This window comes from Acipenser ruthenus, chromosome 1, assembly GCF_902713425.1.
Source record: "Acipenser ruthenus chromosome 1, fAciRut3.2 maternal haplotype, whole genome shotgun sequence".
NCBI classification, from domain to species: domain Eukaryota; kingdom Metazoa; phylum Chordata; class Actinopteri; order Acipenseriformes; family Acipenseridae; genus Acipenser; species Acipenser ruthenus.
The window spans coordinates 11,666,492-11,678,644 of NC_081189.1; the positions used below are offsets into that span (position 1 = coordinate 11,666,492).

The 12,153-nt window shown below is 40.5% G+C and overlaps 1 protein-coding gene across 1 annotated transcript in view; it reads left to right on the forward strand.

The window, feature by feature from the left end:
* Positions 1-9,150: 9,150 nt before the first annotated feature.
* The window catches only part of LOC117403811 (integrin alpha-2-like), a 52,821-nt gene continuing 49,818 nt past the window's right edge, over positions 9,151-12,153 (forward strand). The window contains exon 1 of the mRNA XM_059000189.1: positions 9,151-9,348. Within this exon, the coding sequence (XP_058856172.1) occupies positions 9,309-9,348 (40 nt within the window). The 5' untranslated portion in view covers positions 9,151-9,308. The remainder of the gene's footprint in view (positions 9,349-12,153) is intronic.

Genomic DNA, 12,153 nt, shown 5'->3' on the forward strand with positions numbered 1-12,153 from the left:
GGGTTCTATTGAGAGTCTTTCTGTAATGATGTAATGGTGTATAATGTAGTAGGGTTCTATTGAAAGTCTTTCTGTAATGATGTAACAGTGTATAATGTAGTAGGGTTCTATTGAAAGTCTTTCTGTAATGATGTAACAGTGTATAATGTAGTAGGGTTCTATTGAGAGTCTTTCTGTAATGATGTAACAGTGTATAATGTAGTAGGGTTCTATTGAAAGTCTTTCTGTAATGATGTAACAGTGTATAATGTAGTAGGGTTCTATTGAGAGTCTTTCTGTAATGATGTAACAGTGTATAATGTAGTAGGGTTCTATTGAAAGTCTTTCTGTAATGATGTAATGGTGTATAATGTAGTAGGGTTCTATTGAGAGTCTTTCTGTAATGATGTAATGGTGTATAATGTAGTAGGGTTCTATTGAAAGTCTTTCTGTAATGATATAATGGTGTATAATGTAGTAGGGTTCTATTGAAAGTCTTTCTGTAATGATGTAATGGTGTATAATGTAGCAGGGTTCTATTGAGAGTCTTTCTGTAATGATGTAACAGTGTATAATGTAGTAGGGCTTTTTAATCTCAATCTGCACTGTTAGAGCATGCAGGCTAACAGCTCAATTCAGGAATCATTCTCTCACCCGGGTGTCATTAGTATATTTACCTGGACTCCAGAACATATTATTTATTTATTCATTTACTTATTAGCAGACGCTCTTATCGAGGGTTATTCGATTCATAATTTTAAAATGATCAATCTTTCAAACCCTCAGCATTGCATTAGAGAAGTCTGGTGTTGACTTTTTAGCTGTGTGCAGTTCACTTTCCCTCAGCCTCACTGGGTGTCTGCCTCCCTCTATGGGACTCAGCTGTGCGCAGTTCACTTTCCCTCAGCCTCACTGGGTGCCTGTCTCCCTCGATGGGACTCAGTCGTAATATAATGGATGGTTTCCCTTACCTGATTATAGTTGGTCTCACTTTCATAACTAAAAATATGATTGTATATTCTTTTTTCCATACTAGGCGTGGATAAACAATGTTGGTTGCAGAGCAGCAGATGGGTTTGTTAAAGCCCCACTAATAAAAAGTGTGAGGTCATGTGGTTCAGGATCATCGAATTAGTTCTTCGGATTTCGCTTTTCATCGTGCTGTTAGTCTGCCCATTCCAAATGTATTTCAAGCATGACCAAGCAGGTCTACAGTCGTCTGTAAAATAATGTTATCAGCAACGGTTTGATTTCTTCTTTCAGGTCATTTGCAAAATACTTCCCGCCTGCATTTGAATGGGAGATGCACTCAATTTAGCTGAAACACAACAGCTGTGGTTACGCCCAAGTCCTTTGCAATGTTTGTGCTTGACCACTATTGTCAGAATCACTGTTGTAATGATTTTAAAGAGTGCAGTATGTTTTTTACAGGTAAACGAAGCAGTCACTCCCCTGTCACAGTATGTTAGGGTGGGAGGCTGGATCCAGGTAAAGGAAGCAGTCACTCCCCTGTCACAGTATGTTAGGGTGGGAGGCTGGATCCAGGTAAAGGAAGCAGTCACTCCCCTGTCACAGTATGTTAGGGTGGGAGGCTGGATCCAGGTAAAGGAAGCAGTCACTCCCCTGTCACAGTATGTTAGGGTGGGAGGCTGGATCCAGGTAAAGGAAGCAGTCACTCCCCTGTCACAGTATGTTAGGATGGGAGGCTGGATCCAGGTAAAGGTTGACGTTACCATCACTAAGAAGCAGCTCCTATTAATGATGCCAGGGGCAAGTTCCACTTAATTACAAATACAAATAAACTGCAGCTGACAGGCCAAGATAAATAGGGTTGCTGCTTTTAGTTAGTGACCCACAACTCTGTGCACTGTTCAGGACTTCCCATAAGAAGAATGTGGATACGTGTGGAGTTTACCAGGGGAAAGAAAACCAACCCCACACCTTCAGCACACCTTTTTTTATAAGGTTCAGCCTGTCTGCTAATCTTATCTTCTGCCCACAGAGTAATCAAGATTGTACTCTACACTAATCCTAAAACACTCAATGCTTGTTTTGCTGTTTCTCCTTACTGAATCTGAAGTTAAAAGATTTATTGTCATATTTATAACATAATGCGGTGTTAGTAAGTGCACTGCAGCTGAACTAGAAGAACATGCTTGCTTTCAACAGCAGCCATTCATTTATAGTCACAGTTTTTGGTACAAAAATCAGAAATGCATAAACTGTAATAAACATGATTTTATGTATGTCTGGCAAGTAAATTACCATTATATGATAATCTAAAAATACATACAGTAAGCATTTTTACATAACTACCTACATGTTCTACCACACTGTTGTATTGATCTGTACTGTACTGTATAGCACTGTGTGTAACATGTTCTACCACGTTGTTGTATTGATCTGTACAGTACTGTATAGCACTGTGTGTGACGAGGCAGTGTTGCACTGGAACTGCACTATATGCTGCTAGAATTACATTATTGGCTTAGTGGTGCTAATGTTACAGGTGGAGGCTCAGTGTGAACTAGCTATCTCACAGTTCCCAAGCGAGTGTCTCTACCACTTTAGATAATGATGACACCTAACACAGCACGACCTGTTACAATAATAACACACACTCATATAAATGATATATTGCCATAGGCCCATGACATATGTTATTATACACTTACGGTACGTAAATATTTATTTTGAAATAAACATAACATTATGTGAGACAGCAGGTATTTGGACTTATCACCAGTGGTTATTAAACAAAGAAGCATTCAAGGCTATCATTCTATTAAATTTGGTATTCTACTGAGTAAGCATCGCTGTCTGGTGTATTGCAGCCAAAACCTGTAATCGAACTGGCTGGACTAAAAACAAAGGTTTCAAGTCAGAATGAAGCTGTGTGCAGTTTTTTAGTGCTGGGTTGTTCATCTCATCTCTGTGCCTGGCCAGCCCAGGGACACCTGTAACATTTGAAATACTGTTTTCTATCAAGCGGCCAGCTGTCTTCAATCTGCAGTTGCTTAGATGTGAGCAGCAGGTAGACCCCCATAGTTCCACATCTGCATGGTAAACATGAGCCTATTCACTTTGAATGGTTTTGACTATGAGTGAAGCAATATTTACTACAGCATTTGAAAGTTGAATGTTGAGAAATCCAGAGTTGGCATGAATCTCTTAGGTTAACATAGGTGTGCTTGTTGAATACCTGCCAAAGTACATCTGACAGCACTACAGTACATGCACACAGGGAAGCCAGAGCCTGTGAAAATGAGGCAGCAAGCATTACTGTCCGATGCAGTGCTCATTAATTGATAGATAGCTGAGCAGTGCCCGAGCCACAGGCACACATATATACTGTACTCTGGGTCTTTGTTAGGACCACGTCCTTATTAAACTGAAAACATGACCCCCTGACCAGGTCCTACACCACTTCATCATTTCATTACATGTAGGGTTAAGGTAATAAGATGACATTCTACACAATTACCTTGTAATTACTGAACATTGACATGGGGTCCTGCACTTGTAGATAAAGATGTTGTTTCATGTACCAGTGAAGAGTCCAATGCTCTGTTAGGTTTATAATGGAAATATAAAGCATATTTGAGGTGCTTCCAATACCAAATCAAATCGTTAATCAGATAGCTAGTATCTTACCTGTCCTTTGATAAACAATACATCCAGTGATCAGCAAGGAAAGGAATGATGTCTTACCTCAATCCTTTACGTCCCTGCTGTGTGTCAGTTCGCCTCCTCAACCCAGCCTCCACCTGCTTTTTGGCTTCGTCTAACGGGGGATGGCAGAAGGGCCATAGCTAGAGCTGGCATTCTACCAACGGCAAACTTAGGTTTCCAGCTATAGCTGGCAGTATTTATATGACTGCTTGGTATGTACTATTCAACCTCCAAATCTATGTTACATGGCAAACCAACAGAGAAAATGTTGTACTTTACCAGAAGTTTTACATGAGCATCAGCATTTAAGATGCAAAAAAAAACAACAACCGAGGACACGACCTTGGTGTCCTCAAAGCTAGTTACAGCAATGGACTGCAGCTATCCTGCCCTCCAGCCCATGGCTTCCCTACGGTCAGCCTCTCCACTTATCTGCGAGCTCATTTATGGACAGGAGTACCTCGAAAGGCAAGGCCAAAGGCCAAAGAATGTAGTGTGAAATCAGTATAACGTAGTAATGTTGTCTAGTTGTCTATGTTTTAATAAATAATCCATTGCATGAGTTTCCTGACTGAAGTGTGTTGCAATGTATTTCAACAAAGTAGCACTTTACAGTTTTGGGTCTATCCATTGGACTGTCTAGACAAGCCAATGACTCACAAGTACCAGTGACCTGACGAGTGTAGTATAAAGGCCAGTATGTTATTGTTTCATGCCTTCTCCTTTGCCCACTCCTGTGTTGTGATTACAAAAATGGGTTAGCTGGAATCCACCTTCTGTAAAGTATGAGTAACAGATTTGATTGATTGCTTTGGACCCTTGGGACACATGGCTTCAAAATAACCCTACAGAGATGCTTGTCAGGCTGAAGTAATCCATTAGGATATCTGAATTCAGACAAAGCAAAGAGCTCCTCGGTTGTCATCTTGCCCGGTCTTGTTTTAAAGATACCTGTGTGTTGCCTTGTCTGACCTCTCGCATTAAACTCTCTCAAAGAGTCATGCCTGTGCAGATGGAAACATTATCAGAACTCAGTCTGTAATCCTTGAGCAGTCTGGGAGTACCAAGAAGAAGCTATAGCAGGGTTTATTGTGAATAGCTAGCTTTGTTATAGCAAGTATGTTGAAACATGTCAAACTTCTAAGAATTCTTAAATCATGTGGCATCTAGGAATGCACACAGAACAAAACCAAATAAATCTAAACTCAGAAAACATCCTCAGTACATAAGCAAATTCAGACATAGTGGCTGTTTGTACCTGTTATATTAATGCTGAAGTCAACTGTTATGATGTTTTGGTGTCTCAAGGCTATGTTTCTAATATATTCAGACTGTGCTATTGATAACTGTAAAATACCTCGGCTCCAGTTATAATTAGTTGTGGCTAAGAAGCCTATAGCCTCAAGGTCTAATTTGAAAATAACAATTATGATGTCAGCGTGAATATTCAGCACCTAGAATGGCAGTAGCATGGAATAGCAAAACAATATTTTTGTGTGTGTTTTTGTTCCTCTAGTTAAAAAGATGCTTATTATAAGGGGCTCCCGAGTGGCGCATCCAGTAAAAGCACTCACTAGAGTGCAGGATGCACTCTACAGCCTGGACGTCGCCGGTTCGAGTCCAGACTATTCTACAGCCGACCGTGGACGGGAGCTCCCAGGGGGCGGCGCTCAATTGGCCGAGCGTCGCCCGGGGGGAGGGAGGGTTAGGTCGGCCAGGGTGTCCTCAGCTCACCGCGCAGCAGCGACCCCCGGGCGCCTGCGGGCTTGCTTGTAAGCTGCCCAGAGCTGCATTGTCCTCCGACGCTGTAGCTCTGAGGCGGCTGCACGGTGAGTTTGCAGTGTGCAAAGAAGCGGGCAGCTGACGGCACACGCTTCGGAGTTCAGTGTGTGTTCATCTTCGCCCCTCCTGAGTCAGCGCAGGGGTGGTAGCGGTGAGCTGAGCCTAAAAAATAATTGGGCATTTCACACTGGGGAGAAAATAATAAAAAACTAATTGGCAACGACTAAATTATTAAAAAAAAAAAAAAAAAAAAAAAAAAAGATGCTTATTATAAAGAAACAGAGACGTTGGTCCCCATTGGCTCACACAGTAAAGGCCCTGTGCAGGGCGAGTGAGTCATGTCATCAGGAGCTTGCACTTTCAAATCCTGGTCATGTTGAGTTGCTGATCTTGGCCCACAGGGAGCGCTACATTGACCGTTGCGCTTCCATAGTCTATAGATAGATAAACGGCTGAGGCTGGTGCACCACACCACAGCAACTCCCAGCTAGTGAAGCGCTACACGCTGGCTGGTAGGCAGATACAAGAGACAGATATACTTTATACCTTCCAACAAGTATTGGGGTAGAGACATGCTGTAGCGAAGAGTCAGACAGGCAGATACTTTGTCTTTTGCTATGTGTTTTCAAGTAATTGCCAGTTAGCCGTACTCTGAGTGAGTAAAAAGATAGTCGCTTGTGCAATCCAGTTAAAACCATTTCAAACGTTCAGGTGAAAATGATTCATATAGTTGTTGTTAATGTTTAAGAGAAGTCTGAAAGCCCTATGCTTAAGTAAACAGGACTAAAAAGGAGAAGGTCTGTGGATTTACTCCCCTGCACACTGAAACACACCCTGTCAGTTCTGTTGCAATGCCAGTCATAAACTGCTAATAAATTATTTCTCTTACAAAAGGAAAACCGGCTTTGCCAAACATTTGGAATAGATACCAGAATGGCCTATTTTCTACGCACACGCATGTTGACATAGTGCACGTGTACTGGCTTGGAGTTTTGCGCTAACAACACCAGACAGTAAAGCCATAAGAAAGAGGGCACTACCGCTATTAGAAATAATTAATCACAAGCTTTCAAGACCTCAAAGGTCTCTTCTTCAGTTGAAAGTAGGGAAGAGTTTTGTTAATTATTGTTCAGTTAGTCCAATAAAAGGGATCACATCTCCTTCTCTTTGTCTGTCATCTCTGGACTGATACAGCTAGTGTTTCATCTATCAACAACCATTGTTTAGGAAGCATACGAAAAAATAACTAAATATTAGAATGCAAAGAATTTGATCTTCATGTCATCAACAATACAGTTCAAAATGTATTCTCCATTAAAGAAATTGTATATTTATTGTCAAGAGTATTGCCACATTCACCAGTTATATGGATAAGATAAATACAACTGATCAATTCATTATACAGTAATCTGATTACAAATCCATTATTGTCACCATTATTAATCATTTTACCCACGCAGGTATGGTACTGTTCTGTCACCAGATTTGAATTAGACTGTATATTTAGCAGTAACCTAAACCAAAAATATAGAATTAAAAAAAAAAACGGCACCCATCCACTCAGACAAGTCAATTTTATAGATCTGAATTGAAATTTAAAATGCTATGAAAACAAACATTACAAAAAAAAATGCCAGTAATCATTTATTTTAACACCTCATTCCTCATTATTGTATTGCTCAATAAAAAGGTTTTTGTTTGTTTGTTTGTTTTTCTTGGAGGGGGTGGTCATAGACTGAGCTGATGAGGTAACTATTTAAAATAATAGGTTCAAATGTCATTTTCATGCCTTATTTTAATCTCTCGACACACAAATTAGCTACAGTGACATCACTTCTATTGTGCAATGCTGTTTGCCATCTGTCTTTCATTTCAGAAAGAGACCTTCTAACAGGATGCCTGTCCCACATATACCATGAATGTATTGCTCTTGGACAACGGCCCCGGAGCTTTCCACTAGGGGGGGACGGGGGACGGTGTCTCTTCTGCAGTGTCAGACTGGGAGCTGCTAGTGCAGATAAGCTTTTCTGAAAAAGGTTTAGGACAATTAGAACTTCCACAATGAGGATATGAAACATTTACAGCCCAGACGAGTTCACACTGCTTGCCTGTAGTTACTTGCTTTTACAATAATGTGTACAGAATGCAGTAGTGTGCAAATATATCAGAACACCAGGAGGCTGTGTGGTCCAGTGGTTAAAGAAAAGGGCTTGTAACCAGGAGGTCCCGGTTCAAATCCCACCTCAGCCACTGACTCACTGTGTGACCCTGAGCAAGTCACTTAACCTCCTTGTGCTCCGTCTTTCGGGTGAGACGTTGTTGTAAGTGACTCTGCAGCTGATGCATAGTTCACACACCCTAGTCTCTGTAAGTCGCCTTGGATAAAGGCGTCTGCTAAATAAACAAATAATAATAATGTATATCCTTGATATACATACAGTATGTGTTCAATATGTACAGTATGCAGTAGTGTGCAGAACACCTCATACTTTTATAAAGTGCTCCCTCGCTGTAAAGCTCTCGGTTATAACGCGCCTTGGATATAACGCTCCTACAGCATGTCCCCCAATTCCCTATACTAGTGATTCATGCAATATTTCTACAGTAAATACAGTACCGGTGTTGTTCAAACTATAAAAAAACTTCTCAGTCTAACTTCCGTTTCTGTCTCTCCCTTTTGATACAGTGTCTGAACTGCAGAAAAGCTGCGCTGGCACTTTATAACACAGACATCTTATTCAGTATTCCTAAATAAACATTAGGGCTATTACGTGTTTATCTTTCCTGATGTATTTACGTTTTTGCAGCTTTCTCCGGGAGACATGACGCTTCAGCTTCAGCCCCGCTCCTGCAGCCGAACCTAGGACAAGCCCGTTCCCTCTTCCAATCGCCCGACCCGCTCTCCTTCACGCACTTGGTTTGCTTCTCTGTCCCTTCGAACTGAACTCCCGACCACCGTTTAGCCAGGCTATTTATAGTTTAAAAAATATAGCGTCGGTGCTTTTTAAATATACATTACATTTTGTCTTCACTATATGTGCATTACAGAGAGGGAGTTATTTTATGTTGTATTTTAGTCAGATGTGTGTTGTTGTGTCCCTTTTGATATTGGTTTTGTTTTATTCATTATACCTCCATTTATCTAACAAGCTTCATGGGGGTGCATGATCCAGAGTCACAGCTGGCTTCAGGGCTGTGCCAAGAGGGGGTTTCAACTGGTCAGTGGAACAGCAATAACAACATTTCCATTTCTACAGTGCCTCTCATCACAAGGATCCCAAAGCGCTTCACACACAAGAAACACATGAACAATGAAACCATTACATTAAAAACAGTTTAATACAGAATTTGATCAAAACAGTTGCAAAATTGGTTTCAATTGTAAAATTAGAACAACTAAAAAATGATAATGCAAATGTAAAATACCCGTCTAACATTCCGAATGTGTTTGTGAAATGGCTCCAGTGTGTAACAGCCTGGTATATACTGCCAGGTAGTTACACGGACATAAAGTTAAGGGTCCTCTCCGTTTTGACCTTATTTGGAATCGATACAGAAATCTCGCAACAATCTCCCACTGCGGTGATGTGTACGGATGAAATGACTGCTCGTTGAGTCAGTGGGTGTAAATGACCTCAATTGAAATACATGTATATTACATCTTGATTTGGGCTTTTTTCAGCAAGGTGTGTCTGATGACGTTCCAGTCTAAACCCCGCCCCTCACACTGATAACAGTACTGTACACATAAACCAACTTGACGAATCCAAATAAAGTTGTGTTACGTTTAGCGAAATGTTGGAGAGAAGAGAGTAAAGGCACCAAACAATCTGAATGACCTCTTATCTAGAAAAGCTTTTTCCACTGCTGGAGTCATGGATTTTAACAGTGTGCTGCAACTGCAAATACTCCTAGGTAAGGCGTTTCACTTCATGCCGCAGACACTTGTGTTTGGACATGTTCATTTGATTGCACGAAAATAATATTAATAATTATTTGTAAAAACGTGTTGCTGAGTTTAGCTATTTTCTTATATACTGCAATGACTGATGCACCAGTAACTTTTCTGAAGAAAAAAATACAGTTTGGTAATCTTCCAACTGCACTTTTGTCAGAAAACATTGCTGTGAAACAAAATGTGTGTTGATTGAGATAAATATATATCAGCAAGCGGGGGGAAGTTGTAACCGATACCGATTTAAAAGTTTTGCTACTTTGGACCACATTTCTAATCCGTGACACAAGTGCCTTGAGAACTAGACAATGCGCTACTGTTTTCGCGTTTGTTTCTTAGTACAGTACAATCCAGTGTTTGTTACAAACTGTCGCAACCTGAAATCTAACTTGCGTTAATGCATTAAAAGTTGTCTGTTCACGCTGCAGGAGTTTATCCTGTTTGTAAAACTGACACATTGAGATACAGTGCTGGATTAAATAATTGAATGAGTTAGCCCTTAGGTACCGACACATTACGGATAACTCGTAGCTGTATTTGTACACGCAGAATATGTGGTTTCGCTGTTAATGAACGCTGCGAGGCTTGCGGCGTCAGTATAGACTCACATGGTAGTGTTATTTAGAGAATGTGTACAGCTAACACATTTCAGAAGCTGAATAAAATATTTTATGTTTGAGACTTAAATAAAATACTAGAACTGTATGTAAAACAACAAGCAAAATGTGTAACGTGGAAAAGCAAAATGTATAATGAGGTTGCACCACCCTTCCGCACTTACAGTGTTTAACCTGAATGTGAGAGCAGACTGAATGGGATATATTAAACTGTGCTTATTGTTACTTGAAATGCTTTCAAATACTAGATGCAAATACAAGCTAAAGTTGTTACAGATGCCTACTGAAATGTGAAGTTGTATTTTATTATTATTATTATTATTATTATTATTATTATTATTATTATTATTATTATTATTATTATTATTATTATTATTATTATTATTAATGCAGTAGTATTTTAACCATATGGGTGAAAATGACAATGTAATGTAAATGATTATTTAATTAATCATTAACTGGCACTGCAACACGCATCGGATTATGACAAATCAGATAGAAATATTGAACCACAGCATCATGTGAAGTGTCTCATCAACCTGAACATACTGTTCCACACAGCATCTGTGATTCTCCAGAGGTGGGGCTGTGACACTGAATCCAGTGTACACAGTGTATAGACTCTGTGGTTTTGATGGGCTGTGCATATGAAATCACACCACTGGAACTGAACATTGTCAAAACAGGCAAATTAGTGATTGTCTAATGGAACTGATAACTTTAATAGGTCACATGATGCAATTACTTTAAAATAGTAAGAGAAAAGGAACACATAGCCACAAATGGTGAAATGCATGAGACTTTTTAGGAGTTGTTTAAGATGCCTAATTAAAGCACAAAGTGGTCTAACATTTTCACACATGTGTTTCTATATCACTGATTACTCATTGAAAATGGAATCCTCCACCCTGCAGTTATCATGCAGGCAGGTATATAAAGGATATAAAGGACACATCTTGAGGTGTTGTAATAGATGTGCACACTGCTGTAAACGTGTGAATTGAAGCTGAGCCGTTTTAACAACAGATTGTACACATTAAGCAGCAGTATGAAGATTAAAGAGCTGGACCCTACCCCACATGATCCGATGCAGTATTCCTATATACTTCATGCACTCAAGCACCCTCCCCACGTATAGAGTGCACTCCAGTGCACCCCCTACTGGTCAGGTGTGCACAGAGCTGCCAGCCTGAGCCTCCTCTCCAGGGTTCAGTCTCTTTGCAGTGTCCATTTCCTAGGCTTGGGCAGTGAAACGAGGTGTTGTAGAAGAGGATTGGAAAGTGGATTGCAGTGGTAAAGGTCACAGTCAGTGTGAGTAGAAAGTTGGGGTAAAGCAGCTGAAAATCCTAAATTCTTAATTTCTGGAACAGATCTCACAGATATATATACAAAAAACAGTAAAATTAGGTTTTGAATAAACAGGGGTGACTTTGTCCATATAGGGGTAAGGGAATTCAATACCAATCTGGAAGTAAGCCAGGCCAGAATGGCTGCCCTATTGGAATGTGACCAGGTCACAAGGGTTAGCACCCCTGCTCTTTGAGAGAGTGTCCTGGCATCTTTAACAGGAACTCATTTCAAGTGTAAAAGGACAGCACAATGTCACAGCATGGTTTGCATTCAGGGCAAGCAGAGAATATGCTGTAGAAAATGTGCTGTAGAGAAGCTGTAGAGAATGTGAAAATGTGCTGTAGAGAATGTGCTGTAGAGAATGTGAGAATGTGCTGTACAGAATGTGCTGTAGAGAATGTGAGAATGTGCTGTAGAGAATGTGAGATGAAGCAGAGAGGATGTTGTTTCCTTTTTATCATGGTGCAATAGAAGAAAGTGATCAGCGTAGAAGTCACTAATAATGGACAGTAAAGCTACACAGTCAAAAATGTTTGCCCAAATGGATGTGAAAACTTTTGATCCAGCTCAACAGTCACAAAGCAGAGTCAGCAATGTGAAACTGCGTTGTTGGGGGAACAGACAGGGCCTGTAATGGGAAAGCTTCACACTGGCAGGGCAGTGATGTCATATGCATTCACTTCATTTAAAGGCCTTCTTTGTTAGTGTCAGTGCCAGCCCTCCCTGGAATCCAGGTCGCTATGGTTACAGAGTGGAGACGCAGACTAGGCATGGGGAGAGTTTCAATCGCAGCGGCCT